Raw genomic sequence first — 23,017 nt, forward strand, 5'->3', positions numbered from 1 at the left:
ACAAGCAAGTATGCAAACGGGTACCCATACTTAGTTCCGAAAATTTCTGATGGAATTTGAGGTACGCATGCCGGTACGCATATTTAGCAAGTATGCAAACGGGTATGCATACTTGTGAATGCCTAAGGTCACGTTTGGGGTCGTTATTTCGTATTTTCGGGTCGGGTTCTTGAACCGAACTAAATACGTGAAGTCCAAGGAATGTAAACCAACAAAAGCAGGTATTAGGTCATTATGAAACATAATCAAGAGGTCACAAAATTGTAAGGTTTTTGGAGAAGAAACTACACACGGATCGAAAGCTAGGGTTTCAGAGCGGTTCTTTAATCGTAACGATATCTCTAAACTTTTCTCATATGTATATCATGGATGCTTCCACATACATGAGTATATAAACACCTATTGATTGAGGATGAATTCTAAGTTGTAAACTTGATTTGATTTAATGTATGAATCTATTTTGATTTCTTCGTATGATTATCGTTTGTGTTTACTATTAAAAATACTTATGATTAATTGATAGATTGTTTAGGTGGCCAACTGAATATATTTGTTGATTTAATCTATTTCTAGGGAGGGTTACGATATCCGTAATTGTTGAATAATTCCTTACACAAGTAGAAAATGTGAAACCTTGCAGAGGGATTCTGTAAATCATATCGTGTAAACACAACCTTAGCAAGTAGACCGAGCGTACTGAGTCTAACTACTAGGATCAACCAAAATTCACAAAACCTAAAGCATTCGGTTGAATTACATCTTGTAAGCGTACCTCAAGGTGGTTCAGATGAATAGAATCTGGTAACTAAGCATACCTGTTATCCAATGATTTAATGAATTTTGGGAATAGCTAAGCGTACTTGTTATTCTACAGTTGGTGATAATCTATGATTAATGACGAATAAATAAATATATTAACTCATTGATAGTTTATTAACGAATATGGATTCCTCGATCATCTCTCCCCCTATTGATTACAATTTAATACTTTCAATTGCTTTTATTTACTTTATTCAAATCTAAAACAAACCCCCCTTTGTGACATTTGGACAACTAAAACTAACTGGTCTTCGTGGGAACGATCCTTACTTCCATTATATTACCAGTTAATTGTGTGGAAATAAGATTATTAATTTGTTGAGCCTACGACACCCATCGAATTGTGGCACCGCTTCCGGGGAGCAGTCGGTAGCTTTAGTTGTTATTTCTTTTATTTTTATCCTTGCTTTTATATTTTCTTTTTATTTATTAATTTTAGTTTTCTAGATTTTGGTTTCAAGTACTTACTCTCTAGCACCGAAAGATTGGGATTATCTGAGATGAGGAATTCAAACCCGTAAAGGAACGATACTTCAAGCACGTCAGCAGTTGCAACAAGAACCTCCTTCAGAAGAGATGGTAGACGGAGCACTACCTCCTCCTCCTTCTCCGGAGAGGAGAACATTGAGAGATCTAACATCCCCATGTTTGGATTCTCAACCATTGTGTATTACTCTGAATGACACAGTATAAATTAAGTCAAATCTTCTTCATTGGATTCCAAATTTCAAGGGACTACCGGGTGAAGATCCTAATCGACACCTACAGCAATTTCAGAATACATTAAGAAGCATGAGAAAAAGTGACGATGATGCAGATACAGCTTTCCTACAAGCTTTTCCATTCTCATTGGCGGACCAAGCAGAATCATGGTTATATTATCTTCCTCCCGGAAGTATTACCACGTGCAATGGTATGAAAAAGTTGTTTTTAGAGAAGTATTTTCCTGCTTCTAAAGCTGCATCTGTTCTTAAGGAGATTAGTGGAATTGTACAAATTACTGGAGAATCTTTGTATGAATACTGGGAGAGATACACGAGACTGTTGGCGAGCTATCCACCGAAACTCAATATCACACACTCTTATGAGTGTTTACTACCACATGAGAGACACTTGATTGATGCAGCTAGCAGTGGTGCATTGTCTAATAAAACTATCGAGGAAGCTACTAGTTTGATTGAGAGCATGGCTGCAAACACTCAACAATTTTACACTTGATATTCCTCAACAGTTAGAAGAGTTAGCGAGATGGGAGATTCTTCACACATGGAGCAACGAATGAGTAATATGGAAAAAATGGTACAATGCATAGCATCTGCAATTGTTCCTTCATATGAAGAGGATGCCGAGGTAAATGCTATATTCCTAATCAGAGGCCAAAATATGATCCCTACTCTAATACTTATAATCCTGGTTAGAAAGATCACCCAAATTTTAGTTATACGAATAAGAAACCTGCAACTCCTAATCCATATGCAAGACAAGGCGGTTTCTAACAACAATTCCAACCACAACAAAAACCTCCAACTGAAGAATCTAAGATTGACATGCTCATCTCCATGTTTCAGCAAAGTCAACAGAAGTCTGATCAAAATCAGTTGAAAACTGATAATGCTATTAGAGATTTACAAACTCAGATGGGGAAAATGGCGACAGATATGAATCAAATGAAAGCACAAGATTCGACAAAGTTTCCATCACAACCTTTTGTGAACCCAATAGAGCACGTTAATGCAGTAACTCTAAGAAGTGGGAGACAAACTGAAGAGCCACATAAACAAAAAGAGGTTAGTAACGACATCGAAAAGGAAGTAGAGGAGGAAACCTTCCCAAAGGAAAAGCCAACCTCAAACGGACAACCTAAAGACACGGTTCCCACTTTTACCATACCACCTCCTTTCCCTAGTCGTTTTTCCAAGTCGAAGAAGCCAGCTCAAGACAAGGAGATCATGGACATTTTCAGCAAAATACACATCAACATTCCATTTATTGAGGCCATCAGAACCGTACCCAGGTATGCCAAGGCTTTGAAGGATTTGTGTACAAGGAAGGATAGGTTGATTGCTAATGAAATCACTCAAGTGGGAGAAAGTGCTATAGCTATGTTACTAAAAAGAGGACTACAAAGTGTGAAGATCCTGGCGGTTCCACGGTACCCGTTACCATTAGTAACCGAAGATTCGAGCATGCTTTGCTTGATTCGGGAGCATCCATAAGTGTTATGTCAGTCGATGTTTATAATTCTTTGAATCTCGGACCTTCAAAAGAGGCAAAGATCACTATTCAATTGGCAAACAAGTCCAATATATATCCTAAGGGAGTCATAGAGGACGTGTTAATTCAAGTGAATCAGTTGATCTTTCCGGTTGATTTCTACATTGTGGATATACACAATGGAGATAATCGTTCATCTACTTCGTTACTTCTTGGGAGACCGTTTATGAAAACTTCAAAGACGAAGATTGATGTTGATAGTGGTGCACTCACTATGGAATTTGATAAGGAGATCATACGGTTCAATATTTTTGAAACCATGCGCTATCCTAGTGATGTTCACTCAGATTTCTCCATTGATGTTATTGGTTCGTTAGCGCACCAAATGTTTGATTTGAATAGTGAAGATGAACAAGGAGTTGTGTTATGCAACATCATTTCTTTAGACGTTCACGGACATCCGAACCTGGACGTTGAAGTAACCAAAGAGCTGGTGGATATGTGTGGTGCCTTAACAACATTACAAGAAGCAAAAACGGGTAATATTTCTTATATTTCTTTGTCGTAACTAATGAGGTTCCATTACCTTCTATTGTGCAGGAACCGAAACTAGAATTGAAGCCGCTTCCAGACCACTTAAAGTACGCGTACTTGGGTGATAAAGAAGAACTTCCGGTGATTATTGCAAAGAACCTCACCCCAATACAAGAAGAACGTCAACTTAGGGTTCTGAAAGAGCACAAAACGGTTATTGGTTGGACAATTCCTGATATCAAAGGCATTAGTCCATCCATGTGCATACATAGAATCCTAATGGAAGATGATTTTAAGCCTATACGTGATGCTCAGCGTAGGCTTAACCCCCCAATGATGGAGGTCGTGAAGAAAGAGATCCTCAAATTTCTAAGTGTGCGGGTGATTTACCCAATTTCTGACAACAAATGGGTTAGTCCAGTCCAGGTGGTACCTAAGAAAGCAGGTATCACTGTTGTTAGAAACCAAGATGATGAACTTGTTCCTACAAGAGTTCAAACAGGATGGAGAGTGTGCATAGACTACAGAAAGCTTAATGCCGCAACCCGAAAGGATCACTTTACTTTACCTTTCATTGATCAGATGTTAGAAAGGTTAGCGGGACACTCACACTATTGTTTTTTGGACGCTTATTCGGTCTACAATCAGATTGTTATTGCACCGGAGGATCAAGAGAAGACTAATTTCACTTGTCCTTTTGGTATGTTTTCCTATAGAAGGATGTCGTTTGGTCTTTCCAATGCGCCTGCTACTTTTCAGAGGTGTATGGTCAGTATATTTTCAAGACTATGTGGAACGCATAATTGAGGTATTTATGGATGAGTTTAGTGTTTATGGTGATTCATTTGATATTTGTTTACAAAATCTTGAACTTGTGCTTAAAAGATGCACAGACACTAATCTTGTTTTAAATTGGGAGAAATGCCACTTTATGGTAAACCATGGCATAGTTAGGTCACATCGTGTCCTCTCGAGGGATTGAAGTTGACAAAGCAAAGATAGACTTAATAAGAAACTTACAATATCCCACTTCGGTGAGGGAAATTCGCTCGTTTCTTGGTCATGCAGGTTTTTACATGCGGTTTATCAAGGATTTCTCCAAAATCTCAATGCCGATGTGCAAATTATTGCAAAAAGAGGTTATTTTTGACTTCAACAAGGAATGCAAGGATGCCTTTTATAAATTAAAAGAATTGTTGACAACTGCACCAATTATCAAGTCACCGGACTGGACTCTACCATTTGAATTAATGTGTGATGCCAGTGACTATGCAGTTGGAGCTGTTTTGGGTCAAAGAGTAGACAAGCTGTCTCATGTGATTTATTATGCATCTAGGACCCTAAACGATGAAAAAATCAACTATTCTACCACTGAGAAAGAATTTTTGGCTATAGTTTTTGCACCAGAAAAATTTAGATCATACTTGGTAGGTACAAAAGTGATTGTATATTCTGATCATGCAGGCACTTAGGTACCTACTAAAGAAGAAAAAAGCTAAGCCAAGACTTATATACTGGATACTACTATTGCAAGAATTTGATTATGAATTAAGGATAAGAGGGGTGTTGAAAATACTGTTGCGGATCATCTTAGTAGACTTGTTTTTTTCGAAGAAGAACTTCCTTTACAAGATCGTTTTCCAGACGAACAACTTTTCTCAATTAAAGATTCAGCACCTTGGTATCCGGATATAGTAAAATACTTGGTTACAAGACAAGTACCTAGTACAATGTATAATTTTCAAAAGCTTAAGCTTAAGAAAATAGCCAAGTAGTATGTGTGGGATGAGCCATATCTGTGGAAATACGGTTCTGATCAATTCATTCGCAGGTGCGTACCTAATTCTGAGTTTCAATCTATTCTTAGTTTTTGTCATACTTATGCATGTGGTGGCCACTTTGATTCTAAACGTACCGCTTTCAAAGTACTTGAAAGTGGATTTTATTGGCATACCCTATTTGAGGATGCATATATTTTTTGCAAATCTTGTGATAGATGTCAAAGAACGGGCAATCTAGGTGCTCGAAATCAAATGCCACTCACACCAATTCTTGTTGTAGATATTTTTGATGTGTGGGGAATTGATTTTATGGGTCCTTTGTCAATTCTAATGGAAAATTTTATATAGTTCTTGTTGTAGAGACCTGGCGGAACAACACATAGGAGTAGCAAAACAAGACGGCCCATCAGAACTACAAAATTGCGAACCAGACGGATAAAGGATGATCGAAATATTACGTGGAAGAGACGCGAATTTAGAAGAAATAGCGGTTTCAACACAAAGAAGAAGCTTACGACGAAGGGATGATACTGACGAAACTAGCGAAAACGAAGAAAGGAGAAATAGGGGAGTAAGAGTACGAAGGAGGATGACACGGAGAGAAGATATTAGGGAACGAGACATGAGAAGATTATTGGTAGAATCAAGATGCGAGAATCAAAGATTAAGATATGAATAAGAAAGAAGACGCGAGGATGAAAGGAGATACGACGAAGAAAGAAGAAACAATCGCGAAACGAGAGGAAGCAATCTGGATCAGGAAATCCTACACGAGCTACGAAGTATGAGAGTACAGATGGGAAACTATCACCAGGAAGGAGGAGCACAGTTAGCAGGAATGGATATACTAAGCGCATTCAGTGCTTTGGTTCATACGGGGTTGGTGACGATGCCAAAAGAAGAGCATGAGTGGGCTGATACAAGGCACGAAGAGCCGAAATGAAGAAACAATGATCCGCGAGGTGACCATGCGAAATATCGACAAAATAATAGCTAGGGAGTTAAGAGACGAAGATCAAGAGAATTAGAATTTGTGGACGTGGAGCTTCCAAGATTTAATTCAACTGTGGATAAAATATTGGAGGCAATAGTGTTACCAGAAGACATTCCCGCACCAACAAACTTGGGGAAGGAGCCGCATACGGGAAGTAGGAGTCACGAGTTTTGCAGATACCATCGCTTTCATGGGCATCACATAAATAATTGTAGAAACGTTCAGAAGACTATATTTCATTTGATAGAGCAGGGAAATCTTGAGCACTATTTGGAGGATCAAGGATCGTTGCCATTGCAACCGCCTCGGGATAGCAACGGGGACCGAGCAAGGATGTATCAGATTAACATAAATCAAGGAACATGGACGTTCGATTGCAATTCCATAGTCGTTCGAAAACATCCGGGACTTCCATGATAATGTGACCACGAGGGTGTATAAGAAAGATTTCGAAGGAAATGAGATATTCCATGTCGTGAAGAAAGAACCTTTGAAGGAGTGGCAGAAGAGGGCAGTCACATTTTCAGCCCTGGATGCACCAAAAGGAAGTATTTCACAAACAGATTCATTGGTCATTACCTTAACCTTTGGTGAACATTTACGAGGAAAACCCGAACCCAACGAGGAGGGAAGACTTGGGAGATAGATAGGATCCTAGTAGATATGGGAAGTTCGGTCGATATTCTCTTCTATCACACCTTTAAAGCCATGGGATACGAAGACTCCAATCTGAATCCTTCATCATACAACCTGTATGGGTTCAATGGAGTAGCAACAAAGCCAAATGGCGAAATAGACGTGAAGATCTTCGCAGGAGAATTGGAGACAGAAGTTACTGTTTGTGTGGTAGATGTGGAATCACCCTATAATTCCCTTATAGGAAGACCCTGGATCCACGGGATAAAAGGTGTAGCGTCGACCTACCATCAAGCAATTCGATTCTCAATGCCAAGCAGGAGCGGCGAAGGAAGAAGTGAGGAACTGCAACGAGAAAGATATCAATAATTACGAAGAAAGCCCGAAAAGGAAGAAGGGGCGGAAAAAAGAATGATAGAGGCAAAATCGGATGAGGAACTAATGGTTACATGACCAAGGAAAAAGAAGGATGGGTAATACCCAACGAGATTCCTGAGAAAGAAAGCGACCCAATACGACAATTAAAGGAGCCAACCGCACTTGGCGAACCAATTATGAACTTTGTAGCTGTGGAACCCACGGAGGATATAAATTTGGGAAGTAATGATGAACCAAAAATAATAAAGATCGGTACAAGGATGGAGGCGGACGAAGAGTCAAGAATGATCAAGCTGCTACAGGAATATCATGATGTGTTCGCATGGAGCATGGACGAAAAGTCAGGCATTGATCCGCGAGTAGCATGTCACAAGTTAGATTTGAACCCAACAATTAAACCAGTTAGGCAGCGAATAAGAAAGATCTCAACCACCTACCACAAGCAAATTGATAAGGAACTTCAGAAAATGATGGATTCGGGTATCATAAAACCAGCAAAGTATCCAGATTGGATTGCGAATATGGTAGTAGTGCCGAAGAAGAAAAACGAGATAAGGATTTGTATTGATTTTAGTGATCTGAACACAGCTTGCCCCAAGGAAAATTTTCCTTTACCAAACATCCCACAAATGGTAGAGTCGACAGCAGGGTACAAAAGACTCTCATCGATGGATGGTTATTCGGGGTATAATCAAATACCTTTAGCTGAAGAAGACCAAGAGAATACAACATTCTTTGCGCCAAGAAGACTGTATTGTTACACACGAATGCCATTCGGACTGAAAAATGCAGGGGCGACATATCAGCGAATGGTTGAGAAAATTTTCGCGAAATGGGTACATACGAAGATGGAAGTATATGTTGACGATATGGTCGTAAAAACAAAAGACTCAAAGGGGGATCTTTGAACAAATGAGGAAATACAAGATGAAGATAAATCCAACGAAATGTATTTTCGGAGTTGAATCAGCGAAGTTCTTGGGCCATATAGTTTCGAGAAAGGGGATCGAAGTAGATCCAACCAAGGTGCAAGCCATACTAGAAATGCCGTCTCTTGTCAGTATTAAAGATGTGCAGAAATTGAATGGACAACTAGCAGCATTGGGAAGGTTTATTTCGAGATCCTCGGATAAATGTAAACACTTCTTCGATATTTTAAAGAAATGAGCAAAATTTGCATGGACACAAGAATGAGCAGGCACTAAAAAATATCAAGGAGCACCTCATCAATTTGTCAAACCTAAAAAATCCAGAACCTGGAGAAGAATTACTCATCTGCCTCGCCGCGACGCCGGATGCCCTTAGCGCAGTATTGCTTCGAAAAGATGAAGGGGTAGAAAAACCAATATTCTAGATTAGCAAAATTTTCAAATCAGCAGATAGGAATTACCCGAAGATTGAAAAGTTGATACCAGCGTTGGTTTATGTGTCCCGAATGTTACGAACTTATTTTCAAACTCACAAAATTAAAGTTCTAACAACCCCATAGAATCAGTCTTGAAGAGCATGAATAGGGTGGAAAGAGTCGAGAGATGGAATACTCAAATTGATCAATTTGGATTAAAATATGAAGTTCATAACTCCACGAAGTCACACATCATTGCAGAGTTCCTTGCCGAATTTCCATCGGCGGAAGATGAAGGGGTAGAAGAGATGATGGACATAGATCAAGGTCGCCCAGACCCAAAAGATTTGTTAAAGGAAAGCCATCCCCGAAGATGGGAGATATTTGTTGATGGATCTTCAAACAGTTCAGGAGGAGGAATGTGGATTGTGATTACCTCGCCTGGAAGAGTCAGAATGGTATTCTGCTTTCGGTTAGAATACAAAGCAACTAATAATGAGACTGAATATGAAGGACTGGTACAACCATTAGGGATCGCGATTGAAATGGGATTAGATGAGGTGAGAATTACCAGCGATTCACAATTGGTAGTGCGAAAAATCGAAGGGAGATATAACGCGGTCGAACCAGTGATGCAGAAATATTTGCAACTCGTGAAGGAATACTCGCCAAGATACGAAGTATAATCTGGAGGAACATATGTACAGATAATAACAGACATGCAAATGCCCTTGATTTTATAGCTTCAATGGTTATAGATCCAACCATTGAACACATCCGTATTGAGCGCTTAATGCAGCCATCAGTAAGCAAAGAAGATGAAGAGCCTAAGGTCATGCTTATAGAAGGAGGAGATATGGAGATGGATGATGAGGATTGGCGAGCTCCCATTTATAACTATTTGACGAAAGGATACTTTCCACGAGATAGATAAGAGGCAAATAAAATTAAAAGCAAAGCTACGAACTACGAGATGCGAGAAGGGGTCTTATACAGAAGATCATATTTGGTCCCCTTGATGAGATGCTTATCGCAGAAGGAAGGGACAAAAATTATGAAGTCGATCCACTATGGTGATGCTGGCAACCATAGCGGAACCAAATCCCTAGCATATAAAACTAGAACACAAGGTTATTTCTGGCCGCACATGCATAAGGACGCGAAATACATTTTAACCCAATGTGAGGCATGTCAAAGATTTGGGAAAAGGATACATGCACCTTCCACGAGTTTGAATTCTGTGCTAAGTGTCTGGCCCTTCGCCATGTGGGGCATAGATATCGTGGGACCGTTTGTAACTGGGACTAAGCAGAGAAGATACCTGATAGTGGCAAAAGATTACTTTACGAAGTGGGTGGAAGCGAAATCTCTACAGCATACTCGAGATGGTGATGTTTACGATTTCATTCTCGAACACATTATATGCATATTTGGGATACCAGTTATGATTGTCTCTGACAATGGGAAACAATTTGAAGGAGAAAATATAAGAATGTTGTTCAACGCGTTTAAAATTCAATCTGGAAAGTCGACTCCGTTATACCCACAAAGTAATGGGCAAGCGGAGGCTACGAACAAGCATCTACACTAAAAAAGAAGTTGGAAGGACACCATAAAGCATGGTGTGAACAAGTTCCTAATGTGTTATGGTCGTACCGAACGACAAGGCGAGACTCCACGGGAATGTCACCCTTATGTTTGACATATGGAGTAGAGGCAGTTTTGCCAACTGAAATCATCCTCCCAACAACTAAAAGGGAAGCATGGGAAAAGGGATTAAACTCAGATTTTATTCTGGCGAAGTGGGAAGATCTTGAAGAAAATAGAGAAACAACACTACGAAATATGACGAATTACCATCAAAGGTTGTCTCGAGAATATAATAAGAATGTAAAGACACGAGGTTTTGTACCAGGTGAGCTTGTGTTGCGAGAGATACCGCCATATCAAAGGGGATCACGAGGGAAGTTAGAACCCACGCGGGAAGGCCCGTATACATAGTGGGGAATGGAGCCTATATGAGCTTGCAGACTGTGAAGGAAAGGGTACGGATGCAGAAGGGAAGATAATATACGGCGAAATTGAAAGGAAAGACCGAAAGCTTTATCATCCTTGGAATACGATCTATATCAAGAAGTATTATCCTTCATCAAAGATTGTCGCAAAAATAAAAGAATATGTAATGAAAAAGAATTTATTAATGAAATATCTTTTCGTATCTGAAAGTGCATATATTTGGGAAAAAGGAGACATTTAAAACAGGCAAGTAAGACCTCAGATTAGGAGGCTTATAAGACCCACGAAGTAAAACAGTTTCAGAGAAACTTAAAACCTTCGCCTAGGAAGGCTGGGAATCCACGACGTGCAGCCTAGTTTGCACGAAAGTGAAAGAGGCAACAATAAGTCCTAACGCACGTCGTGAACAACTCCTAAAGACATAAGCTATGGGCAATGATAAGACCTATCCGCTGAGGGTCCCTTTTATGATGGCCTTCGGTAAGGGGTGCAGAAATATGACCAGCGCGCCGAAGTATTCGGTTGAGCTGCGGGTGCCTGGGACGTCTGGAGCGTTACCGTCCATGACCGTATGGAAAGTCCTGGCTATGACGCACTCGGTCCCAAAGAAACCTCACCTAGGGTGTGACTTCGTAACCATTAGCCATATCGGCGAAAGGGATAAGAAGTCATAAAACAACTGACTGTCGTAATAACCGGAAGGGAGGAGACCAACATGCATGTTAGGGTTAACCTCCTTGAAGGAAAAATTCAGGAGGAGCATAAAGGGACGACACCCTCCAGAATAGGGAGTTGCGTGACAAAAAAAGACTGCAATACCACGAGGCTAATTATTCATGGGAAAAATTAGGCATGTTGTATTGTCGCGAAATAAGACCTCAATATGATTGTTGAGGAGAGGTTGATGGATCGCTATTCGCAAAGGATAACGAGCGCCTGAGACTTCGTCGAATTAATACCCTTAATGATAGGGTGAGGCGCAATAACACCTTAATTAGGAAGCGCAATAAGACCTCGTATAGCCATATACAAGTAGAAGACAGGGGCACAGTAAGTCCTACTCAACAGACCGGTAAGACCAAAATTTAACACAAGTAGAAGACAATAAAACCATACCCGTGACAATTCATAACCCAAAATTATGAGAAACACAAGAGGCAAAATAGAGGCAAATGTGAAATAACACCAAAAACAAAACCAGATGTTGACGCAAAATCACCAAATAGAGACAAAATGAAGAAGAACATGAGACTGTCATAAGGGCGAAGCAGTAAAATCAATATCCAAACAAAGCAATGAAAGCAGAACAAGGTCAGGATCGGATATATTCCATGAGATAAACCAGCCCAAGTCAAGATAAGGTGCAACATGCGAAGTACAGGACATGAACACAAAATCGAAATGTGACACAAAGATAATAGATATGCTACGGGACGCTTCATAAGAATAAAGGACAAGTATATACTTTTATATTTTATATTCTTATGAGTTTCACCTTAGCAAATTCTAAATCTCTAAAGGTAGAAGCGGGGATGAGTACTTGACAAAAGTGAAAACTATCAAGCAAGAAGCAAATAAAGCTCGGAAAGTAACCGGACTAACATCGAAAGAACTAAGGCAGTAAAGTACTCAACAAAGATATTGCGAGGAAGCAAAAGGGTTGTCTCGGAATCACACAAAAAAATAAGAGGCAAGTATATAGTTCTACATTTGGTATTCTTTTGTGTATTTCGGTCGAAAATATATACTTGGCAGGAAGAAGAATAAAAATAAGCATAAAGTTAAACTTACGGAAAATTGGTAAACATATGTCGCATTATAATTATGACCAAGAAAAGCAAAAATAAAAAATCCAAAATATTCTGCCCCCAAGCTTGGGAGCGCCCAGTTCAGGTAAGGTATTAAGGAGTGGAGATATCAAAAACAAGAGTCAGGGAGGACAGTAAATTAAGGTTGGGAAGATCGTTGTTGAATAGGGACCGTTCCACCACCACCATATTCCTTGAGTTCTTGATCGAGGCTGCCATCTTCAACGTTGTTTGTACCATGAGGCTGCTCCAAATGACTCGACGAAGAAGAAGGAATGTTGGAAGTATGGATAGTCAAAAGAGTTTTCCCCTTATTTTGCTCAATCTTGAGGTCCTCGTCGGTCTCGGTACCCTCATCATCCTCGTCGGTCTCAGTATCCTCAGCATCTTCGTCGACATGAACTGTTTTGTCATCAACAGGTTCATCGTCGGAGAATATCTCGAGATCTAAAGGTTCGCGGGGAATACCGCGAGAATCACAGAAATCATTGAAGAGTTGGACTTTAGCATCCTGAGCATTTTTGCGAGTAAGCTTTGCGACCTTAGCAGCGTCCTTGTCCATGGCAGTAAGGTCTTCATTCAAAAACATGATCTCCTCTTTGAGACTGGAAACCTCCTTGGAAAGATTATCCCTTTGACGAGATAGAAGGAAAACCTGATCCTTGAAGCTTCGCTCAGACTCTGTAAAAACAAAAGAAGGGAGATGAAACCAAAGAAAAGCTAAAGGAGGAAGAAAATGTTCAAAGAAAAGAGGAATAAATAAGTGATAACTTACTACGAAGCTCATCGACTTTGCTCTCCTGCTCAGATGAGTACTTTCTCTCCCCAGCAAGATGCCTTTCGAGTTCACAAATACGAGCGTTAGAGTTCGTCAACTGCTCGTGAGACATTCTGGTCTCAACAAGATGATCCATGTTGCGGTTGAATTCCTGCGAATTAAACGACGAGTTAAAGAAAGCCCACGAGATAAGAAAAGAAGGATCCCAGATTTAATATGCTAAGACGCATCAAACCCATTATAGCAACATGGTTTGAAGAGAGAGGTTCAAAGAAGCATTCACTATGAAAGATTGATCCTCAGCCAAGAAAACATCAGAGCTAAAAGAAGCCAAAGACTCAGCAGCAGGGGATCTTAGGGAGGCATTCTCACGAGTTGAAACGAAAATATCCCTAAGAAAGTCCATGTCAGGAACATAGGCAGGGTCTTCCACTTCGTAGGTCTTTTTCTTACCCATGCCCTTGGATGGCATGTTGGATGACTCATCTACGAGGACAGTAGGAGTAGGTTGAGAATGAGTAACTTCGCGAAGGGGATCAGACTGCTGACACTTGGGAGGAGGAATAGATTGGTTCGGAGTTGCTTTAGGAACCTGGACTTGAGTTAGACCAGTTAAATCAAGGACCCTACGCTGACGCTTTGGAGGATCTTTAGCAGGAGGAGATACGGAAGAGCCACCCTGTAAGCCAAAAGGTCAGAAGATGACGAAGGGATATAGGTCACGAACTAAAAAAGAAGAAATACCTGGCCAAAGGAAGAAGGGACAGAACGATGATCACGTTTCTTCGAACTTCTAGTTCTTACCGCAGCTTGAGGAGTATAAAGTTAGAAGGTAACACGATAACGAAAGAAGCGAAATATAAAAGGAAAGACATACCGGTTCAGAGGAAGGGGATTCGACAATAGGTGGTTTTCTCGAGCGATCTTTCAACAGACCGGGGGAGGAAATGGGTACTATAGCAAAGAATGAAAAGGTTAAAAGGTGCATCAAGTCAAGGGTAAGAAAACTAAGAAGAAAACAAATCTTACCTCGATGTGCATTTCGGGCCATCGGAGCCTCCCAGGCTCGTAATTCGCGAGATGAATATGCTCGGGAAGAGGACCAGAACGCGCGTTACCATTCTCGTCAAAACCCCAGATCGCAGGGCCCTCCACAATTACAGGGAACATCATCCAGTCCTCGTCATTGGAACAACGAAGACGATCATTTCGCGGCTTGCCAAAAGGTTCGACATCTTGGAGTAGGGCTACAGAGGGATTATCCATATGACTGCGAGCAAGTTTGATACCCATTCCTGATATTTCCTGTTAGTCATAGCTTTGCCGATATAGATTCGCCGAAAAGGAGTCGATATTATAATCTGCAGAGTTGACGATTTCGCCGCTAGCGGAATTTGAGAGGGGCCTCCCTTCGAACGTCTGACAAATTTGTTTGAAATACGAATTGCATTCGCACATAGCTGGTAAACGCCCCGCTGAAGTTTGACCAGTATCTCGTAGAAAAGAGGGTTATTTCATAAAAAGGGAATACAAGACCAACTCGCAATTGGTCTACGGTGGTCATCATTCTGGTAGGGGTCCAAGTCTCGGCTTGGATCCATCGATAGTTTAGTTCCATGGATTTATCCGCAGCAACGGGAGGAGACACGGAAGAATCAACTGCTGGAGATAAAGTTAACCCCATCATTTGAAAATCCGCTTTGAATTCCTTGGAAGTTTTGGACACGGCAGGAGGACGAATCTTTTTAGGAGCCATTGACGAAAAGATTAAAAGACCTCGATAATTCAAGAACAGAAACAAAGAAATAAGAAAGGAAAGATAGAATGATAGGCGACAACAAAAGAAACGACAGTAATAGCAGGAGAAGGGGATATATAAGAGAGAAAGACCGGGAGGATCAGAGCATTTATAGTAGAAGGAAGGGTAACCGACTAAGGCAGGTCATGCGCACGATCGGAGGATATGAACCGGTGATGAGCAGTAGAACAGACAAGGGGACCACGTGGAAGCAAAGATAAGGGAAACGTGGCGGCTAGAAAATTTCGAATGATTCTTATTCATTCTCATTCTCGCATCACTCGAATAGAATAAGAAAAGAAAAAATGTAGGTACAAAAAATGTACTCACCACGTGTTCACACAAAAAAGCACGAATTAGGTTTAGAAATCTTGCCAAAAGATCTTGTATCATTTCCCAAAAATAGTGATCACTGAGTTGTCAAATCAGCTGTTAGAGTTACTCCTAGTATTATCGGATCTGCGAAGTTCGTAGGATCGACGGAAGTAAATAGATCTGAATACAAAGGAACGATACGAAGTTGATGAATAAGCGAAATAGATTGGAGACACGAAGGGCCCGTTGGAGTGTTGAACAAGGCATCATCTGCGAAACTGGATAGGCGAAATAAGGTTACATGAACGAGAAGACATCTGACGAGGTATATGGATTGTTGAGCAAGAAATGATACAGCTGTCCCGACAAGTGCCGAGATTATCGACGAAAATGAGGGGAAAGCTTTATGAAAAATGGCGTGGGCGAAGTAAAAAAGCAAAGTTCACATGGAATGTGTGATATCCGGCGAAATAAAATGAGTTGTCTTCCACTAACTAGTTTGCCTATAAATAGAGATCTTTGGTCATTGTAAGGGGATGAAGTTTTGGTTGGGAGAGAAGTATAGTCTATGTAGAGATATTAGGGTTTATCTAAGTCCTCGTATTTGTATTATTTTCATAAATTAATGATCAGGATTTTGATTTTGCTTGGTCCTTAAGATGTCTTAGTTTACTACTTGGGTGTACGGCTGGATTTCCAGTGGTTACAGTCTTAACTCGACATGATGCGACATATACCGGTTGACCGCTTATCAAATTTGGGAAAAAAGTTTACGTCTATCTAAGCATGCCAAGAAGAAGGATAAGACACACTTTATTCACTGTACCGATTTGTATTGGGACACTCTTATAGGCTTGACAATGATGCATTTGTCAGCAGCATCTAAAACTGAGATATGCAACGGAAATGCTAAATACACAGGATATGGGATCCAGCGACTGGGTTCACCTTTTAAAGTTAAGGTCAGGCGGTAATATATTTGACCCTTGCTTGGGCGTACTTAATATACAATTAGCTGAATTCCGACCCCCAACTGGGGATATATTTAGTGCTGAAAGCCTGAAAAGAGGCGGTAATTTATCTGAAATGCCTATTTTTCCATGAGGCCGATGCCAAATATTTGAGGGAGACCGTAAGGTCCAAAACCACACAATAAGTCGAATTTCAATTTACAAGGATTGGGCAATCCTTCAATCTTTCTTTTGAGTTAGATTTGCGTAATCCATGGTTCTGTAAGGCTCGAAGAGCTCTGCATAAAATCCCTTCTTCCTCTTTGGATTAAAACCCATATCCTTGCACAGCTGATCATTGTACCAAATGTGCACTACAGCAATGCAAGACCTCCTATAGTACTGACCGCAGTAACGTTTCATGTATTTTTCCCATTTCAAGATATCTTTCTCCATCTCTATTATACCTGGCAACCTGAACCCATCGTCCAGAAGATGTGCTAACCATCGACACCTCATTTCCGATGTATACAAATTCGAGAGACCCTCAGAAAACCCAATTATCGCCAATTGGGGTATCCGCGGGTGAATACATTCTCTGCACAGATACAATCCGTGTACAAAAATAAAACAGGTCATATATCATGTTGAAAGATAAAAAACAACCAGTGTAATAGTGTATCATTGGTCTGAATCTGATATATTATCACTATGGGTCATACCTGAACAACGGAACTGTGGAGTTTGGCGAACCCATGATGTAATTTTGAAACGTGAGCGATTTGAAGATCCTTTTAAGGTTTTCATCACCTTTATAACCGGTAGCAAGGATGACTGCATCAGTTTCTAGAGTCGCTCCCGCATCATCGTCAAATATCAACCCATCTTTGTAGAAGCTGAACCCCTTTGACTTCTTCAATATGATGCTTCCTTCATCCACTCTATCAAAGAATTTTTCGGGTACCATGGCGAGCAAGCAAGATGAAATTTCTTGAGAGAAACTATTATCTGGTACCATATTGTATTTCTTCAGAGGAAATTTGAATTTGATATAGCTTTCAACAAATTTCGAAATTGCCCACCTCTAAACAAAGTCATCATAATTAATCAAAGATTTACATTTTGTGAATCCCAGTCACTGTAAACTGCATAATATAATGATGAAGTCCAGAATCACTAACCAGAGGCGAAAGCAAGGTAGCTAAGAGACTAAGAAACAGTCCTTCACCAGGTTTATGAAACATAAGCTCAGAGAAACGATTAAGGTAGAGTGAAGCAAGAGAGACACCCCAGGGAAGATAATCAGGTACATTCCAATGTCCACTTCTGAATATCAACGTACAAGGATTTTCCACTCCTGCAAAATTAAATTAATGGAAATGAAGATTCACTGATGAAATTATCAGCCTTAAAATTTGTTAAACAGTAGGGGCATCTGCCACATATAAGGTCTAGAATGCATCATATAAGAGCGGATATCTTAAACACGTTAGGGTGCGAGGTCAACGGGCAGATTCAGAGCTATTCATCTAGGTGGACAGATTTTGGGGTGACAATTAGCAGCAGTTCAATAAACTACAGACAAGATTTATAGTTACATACCGTTGGCTATGGCACACTCATTAGCAATGTCCAAAGCTGATTTTTGAAGTCCAACGACTGTAACACGTTTGCCTTTGACGAATTTGGCAGCGTCAGCATCATCCATGGCAGAGTAATCCATAGAATGCATAACTTTACCTTTAGTAAATACATCTGGACCTTTATTTGGTGGGAAATCAGGAATATTTGGAACTCCACAGAACCGCCCAATGCAAAGAATCACAAATTCTACTTCATAAGCTTGATGTTCAGTAGTAATTTCCCATTTACCTTTGGGATTACTGAAAGCCTGATCTGAACCACCCCAATGACTCCATGAGAGCATATCTTGGCCTTCTTGTACTAAATAGTCAATGTTGATAACTTTGGTGTTGAATTTGATATAAGGAAGTAAACCAAAATGAAGAGCATAAGATTCTAAATACTCTACAACTTGATTATGATCTGGATACTCTTCTTCAACGGACCATGGAAAATCAGAGAACACAAAAGATTGTCTTGGTGATTGAAGTTTTGTTGTTTCAACTGTTTGAGTCCAAACTCCACCAAGACCAGGCTGTGATTCAAAAACAATGGGTTGAAATCCTTTCTCAAGAACATATTTACAAGCTAATCGCCCACTTATTCCTGCTCCAATTATCCCAACCCTTCTCTCCATTAAACCTGCAACTGTTGATTGATTTGAAGATAGTGGGTAGTGAGGGTTGTTCTGATTCTGAATCTGATTGATGTCACCTAATATCTCATTTCAATAATTTTGTCTCTCTTTGACTTCATACCAACTAGAGCCATGACTACCCAACACATACTAAAGATTGATGGAGTAGCAAAACTAGTCTTTTTCGGAATCTAAAATTACTTCAAGAACATGAAGAAATTTGCATTACAAAGGTAAAACAGCGTTCATCAATTAAGCAAGTACTTCCCACAGTTTTGGCTTACCCAAAGAAAAGCATGATAAAAGAAAAGCAAAAACAAAATGACACAGAAAATCCAACCTAATCCACAAACATAAAATCAAACATTAATCAAGCATACAAGACTCAAAAATGATCTAATGAGCAACAAAGAAAGAAAATAAAAACCCTCAAAACAGATGACACTCAATCAAAATATTGAACACCCTCAACATTCAGTGGAAACCCAAAAATGAAAAGATTGAAACTTCTTAACAAAAAGAAAAAAAAAAGAACTTACAACATCACCACGGGATATCCCAAGTTGAGTAAGAGCAGAAGCAAGTTTCACACATCTTTCCCGAGTTTGCTTCCATGTAAATTTAACTGTACTTCCATAAACAACGGAGATTATATCTCCATAAACAACCGATGATCGTTCTAAGAAACTAATCGGTGACAAAGGTATGTAATTTGCAGAACATTTAATTAAACCCTCCATTGATTCTTTTTCAAATTTTTTTTAACAGCTTTGGTTCTCTTCAAATTCCAATTTGTGTTTTGAGTATTTTCTTCAGCTTTTAATTCAGTCCAGGGACTCCAGGCCCTACAGAGAGTGGGAGAGAGAAAGAATAGGCCAGTGAACATTGAGTTTATCTCTCAATTATACCCCCGAAATTTATTTTAAAAGACCCACAGAATGGCCTGGACCACAGGGGTATAAATGACAGAAAGAATGAGACAGAGAGAGTCAGATGTGATGAGTCGCATATAAAGCAACAGCAAGGTACAATCATGGCAAAGAAAGTAAAAGAGCTACTTCCTTTCAAAGATTTAAGTGTTGGGTTGATAATTATACATAGTGCGCACTTCACAGATGTGATCATGTGAGTAGCTTGCCAGAATTTCTGTATCTTCTTAAGTTTGTTTCAGTAGTTCAGTCGTGTAGTCTTTCGCTACTTCAGTTCTCAAAAAAGTAACTCAGGAACTAAGGGAGCATAAACCACATCTTTCTCCCAGAGTCCCAGTATGCTGTTCTTTAAGCCTATACTGGAGTATATTTATACAGGAAAAGTAAAAGAAAAAGGAAAAGCTGCTGAAAATGTTCTAAATATATTTGCATTATAGTGGATCCTTAATTCACATTAATGTAGTACATTACACTATTATATACCTGAAACACTTTGTTGGTTACAAGGATGCATTTGCGCCAGATTAATCTGGCTTATTTTCATACTTCTTGCCATCTAAGGACGTGGTACCATAAGTGATTCAATTCTTTAAGAGAGACTTCCCATTGATTTTGCTTTCTCCCTGAGAATGTACTTCTGTGTCTTTCCAGTTGAGGTTTTTGGCAGATCAGCAAAAACAATAGTTTTAGGAGCCATATAGCGTGGCAACCTGTCCGTGCAATACTGAATAATCTCCTCGGCATTTGCACTACACCCATCCTTCAACTTCACAAATGCGCACGGCGTCTCACCCCAATGGTTATCAGGTCTGCCAACAACCGCAGCTTCAAATATTGATGGATGACTAAACAACACTGATTCAACTTCGATTGTGCTGATGTTTTCTCCCCCTGATATAACAATATCTTTAGACCGATCCTTTACCTCTATGAAACCATCAGAGTGCTTCACAGCTAGATCACCACTTCGAAACCATCCGCCACTTAAAGCTTCTCCAGTTGCTTTTAAATCTTTAAAGTATCCGTTCATCACAGTATTACCTCTAAACATTACCTCCCCCACGGTTTTCCCATCATCCGGTACACTTTCTAGGGTGACCGGATTTTTAATATCAACCTCCAGACCTATATGTTGCACCCCTTGTCGAGACTTCTTCTTTGCGCGTTCATCAGGGGGTAAGGAATCCCACTCAGGTTGCCATGCACAAATTGTTGCTGGACCATAGGTTTCTGTCAAGCCATATATGTGACTTATATTGAAACCCAACTCTTCCATCTTAAAAATAATTCCTGCAGGTGGAGCTGAACCTCCTGTCAATATGTTGACTTTGCAAGGCAGTGCACTACGATCATTGCCTGGTGCATTAACAATCATGTTTAAGACAGTAGGGGCAGCGCCCATGTGGGTCACCTTATGAAGAGCAATGCTGTCATAAATACCCTTGGGAGTGACATTTCTAAGGCATACATTGGTACCACCTTGAGCTGCCACCCCCCATGTGAGACACCAACCATTGCAGTGAAACATAGGCACAGTCCATAAATAAACAGGCATTGCACCCATATCATGAAGCATAACTGTAGCAAGAGAATTAAGATAAGAACCCCTGTGGCTGAAAACAACTCCTTTCGGACTAGACGTTGTTCCTGAAGTATAATTTATGGATATTGGGTCGAATTCATCATTTGGCCGTCGGATGTCAAACTCAGTAATTCCCAATTCAAGAAGCTTCTCATACTCTAAATCACTAGATGTTGAGATGTTTATAGTCTTTGACGAATTTTCAGAATCCGATATCAACACCAAACGAGGGAGTGTGCAGTTCGCTTTAGATAGAAGGTCAAATGCTCCACGAACAACATCAAGGAACTGGTAGTCTACAAAGATGATCTTGGCTTCTGAATGTTTCAATAGGATCGAAACCATGGCTGAATCATGGCGAGTATTGAGTGTACATAGTATTGCCCCTGCCATTGGAACACCAAAATGCAGCTCATACATTGCAGGGACATTTGGGGATACTGTCGCTACCTGCTCAGTTTCTAAGAATGATCAATTACTTCGATCCAAGTTCTGAACTGATTTAATAAAAGCATGTTCAGTAATAATATGCAAGTTACATCCAATTAACTTAACAACTACTATGTGAAATTGAGAAATACAAAATCATTTCCTGATTAAGTAACGTTACAGAAATCGAAGTAATTAATCAAAATGAAATAAAAGAAAAGAAAAGAACATCCCGCAAATGAATACAAGATAAAGATTAAAAAGATTGTTAAGAACTTACAACATCACCACGAGAAATCCCAAGTTGAGTAAGAGAAGAAGCAAGTTTAAGACATCTATCAAGTGTTTGTCTCCAAGTGAACTTCACAGTACCATAAATAACAGATACTCTATTTCCATAAGCAATAGCTGATCTTTCTAAGAAGCTAATAGGAGACAGAGGTACATAATTAGCTGAACATTTAACTAACCCCTCCATTGATTTCACATGATTTGATTCTGAATTCTTTGAAAAATGAGATTTTTGTATGAAATTTGGTTGATTTCTTTTCAATGCATAGATTACTGACCTTGAAGGGGGAAGAAATTTCCTAAACATAAAATTCATTTTGATTCTAGTAACTGAGCAGAAATTGTTATTCAGTGATACTCACTAGTGAAGATGGTAAGCTAATTGTACTATTGACTGGATCTAGCAGTTAGGCTTACTAGTTAGGTACAAACCTTGAAAACCATATCCCATTGACTTGGTTAACAACGTATGACCTTAGGTTGAAATTATTGTAAGAATATCCCAAAAGTCAAACCTGCAACGAATCTTTCGTTTACCAAATTCAGCAGTTATTTTTTTTCGCGATGTAAAAATCACTGCTGCAACAAAAGGTACCATAGTAAGATTTCCTTCAAAGGTGATATTTTCCGTTCCGACATTTACGAAATTGCTTGTCTGAGTCCGCACGTGCGCATTCGCATGATGTAAATAAGGTCCCACCTTTTCTCCATCAAGATCCTTATTTGTAGTCGTTTCAAGACCGGTAGTGTAAATAAGAAAAAGTAACGAGTAAAATTTTGGATTATTTGGTTTTTGGTACTCGGTTTTGACCAAAACCTGGATCTGGTCTAACATTTGTCCAATCTTTACGTTTAGTCTAAAGACTAACATTGGCCTTCGTTGACCGTCTCAAATCTTGACTTCAGTTAAGTAATTATTAAAAAAAAAATACACTAATTAGTTACGCTGTTTACAGTTCTGTTATCACTAGTTCACAATTTCACATCGGCTTCTTCTTTATACTCTTATCGAGTTCTTCATTCTCCTTGGCACCACCACCACAAACAACAACATATTCACTTTTCGGATCGAATGAAACCGTCTGAATCTCGCATCACCAGCTCCGTGTTTCCATTATGTTTAAAAGTCAAAACTCACTGATTACGTATCTTTGAGAACC

General features: G+C 39.7%; 3 protein-coding genes across 5 annotated transcripts; all 3 read right to left on the reverse strand.

Annotated features, from left to right (window-relative positions):
* Positions 1–12,465: 12,465 nt before the first annotated feature.
* Positions 12,466–15,162, reverse strand: LOC113289575. 2 transcript variants are annotated; one of them, XM_026538867.1, is made up of 5 exons: positions 14,333–15,162; positions 14,181–14,257; positions 13,587–13,982; positions 13,301–13,454; positions 12,466–13,206 (listed from the first exon to the last, which is right to left on the reverse strand). In XM_026538867.1, the coding sequence occupies exons 1-5, from the start codon at positions 14,352–14,354 to the stop codon at positions 12,665–12,667; spliced, it is 1,191 nt and encodes a 396-aa protein (XP_026394652.1). In that variant the 5' UTR covers positions 14,355–15,162; the 3' UTR covers positions 12,466–12,664. The 2 variants fall into 2 exon arrangements, with proteins under 2 accessions (XP_026394652.1, XP_026394653.1); XM_026538868.1 differs by lacking the exons at positions 13,587–13,982; positions 14,181–14,257.
* Positions 15,163–16,432: 1,270 nt separating this feature from the next.
* On the reverse strand, positions 16,433–19,449 carry LOC113289576 (probable flavin-containing monooxygenase 1). Of its 2 annotated transcripts, XM_026538870.1 has the most exons (5): positions 19,166–19,449; positions 17,969–18,524; positions 17,548–17,723; positions 17,089–17,450; positions 16,433–16,964 (listed from the first exon to the last, which is right to left on the reverse strand). In XM_026538870.1, exons 1-5 carry the CDS (start codon positions 19,364–19,366, stop codon positions 16,607–16,609), a joined length of 1,653 nt encoding a protein of 550 aa, XP_026394655.1. In that variant the 5' UTR covers positions 19,367–19,449; the 3' UTR covers positions 16,433–16,606. The 2 variants fall into 2 exon arrangements, with proteins under 2 accessions (XP_026394655.1, XP_026394656.1); XM_026538871.1 differs by having other exon boundaries at positions 17,969–19,304.
* A 509-nt stretch (positions 19,450–19,958) lies between these two features.
* On the reverse strand, positions 19,959–22,303 carry LOC113289577 (probable acyl-activating enzyme 1, peroxisomal). Its single transcript, XM_026538872.1, has 2 exons — positions 21,847–22,303; positions 19,959–21,587 (listed from the first exon to the last, which is right to left on the reverse strand). Exons 1-2 carry the CDS (start codon positions 22,171–22,173, stop codon positions 20,145–20,147), a joined length of 1,770 nt encoding a protein of 589 aa, XP_026394657.1. The 5' UTR covers positions 22,174–22,303; the 3' UTR covers positions 19,959–20,144.
* Between the last annotated feature and the right edge of the window lie 714 nt (positions 22,304–23,017).

This window comes from Papaver somniferum, chromosome 6 (genome assembly GCF_003573695.1).
Source record: "Papaver somniferum cultivar HN1 chromosome 6, ASM357369v1, whole genome shotgun sequence".
Classification (NCBI taxonomy): domain Eukaryota; kingdom Viridiplantae; phylum Streptophyta; class Magnoliopsida; order Ranunculales; family Papaveraceae; genus Papaver; species Papaver somniferum.

What these genes read in the sequence shown, in the direction of transcription:
- LOC113289576 (XM_026538870.1), bottom strand. Translation starts at nt 19,366, where the DNA reads ATGGAGGGTTTAATTAAATGTTCTGCAAATTACATACCTTTGTCACCG. An exon ending in CTACCTTGCTTTCGCCTCTG is followed by an intron (nt 17,451 to 17,547) that starts GTTAGTGATTCT and finishes GACTTTGTTTAG; the next exon opens with AGGTGGGCAATTTCGAAATT. An exon ending in TCCACAGTTCCGTTGTTCAG is followed by an intron (nt 16,965 to 17,088) that starts GTATGACCCATA and finishes GTATCTGTGCAG; the next exon opens with AGAATGTATTCACCCGCGGA.
- LOC113289577 (XM_026538872.1), bottom strand. Translation starts at nt 22,173, where the DNA reads ATGAATTTTATGTTTAGGAAATTTCTTCCCCCTTCAAGGTCAGTAATC. An exon ending in GGATTTCTCGTGGTGATGTT is followed by an intron (nt 21,588 to 21,846) that starts GTAAGTTCTTAA and finishes GAAACTGAGCAG; the next exon opens with GTAGCGACAGTATCCCCAAA.
- LOC113289575 (XM_026538867.1), bottom strand. Translation starts at nt 14,354, where the DNA reads ATGGCCCGAAATGCACATCGAG. An exon ending in AATCCCCTTCCTCTGAACCG is followed by an intron (nt 13,983 to 14,180) that starts GTATGTCTTTCC and finishes TTTGGCTTACAG; the next exon opens with GGTGGCTCTTCCGTATCTCC. An exon ending in CTGAGGATCAATCTTTCATA is followed by an intron (nt 13,455 to 13,586) that starts GTGAATGCTTCT and finishes TTTAATTCGCAG; the next exon opens with GAATTCAACCGCAACATGGA.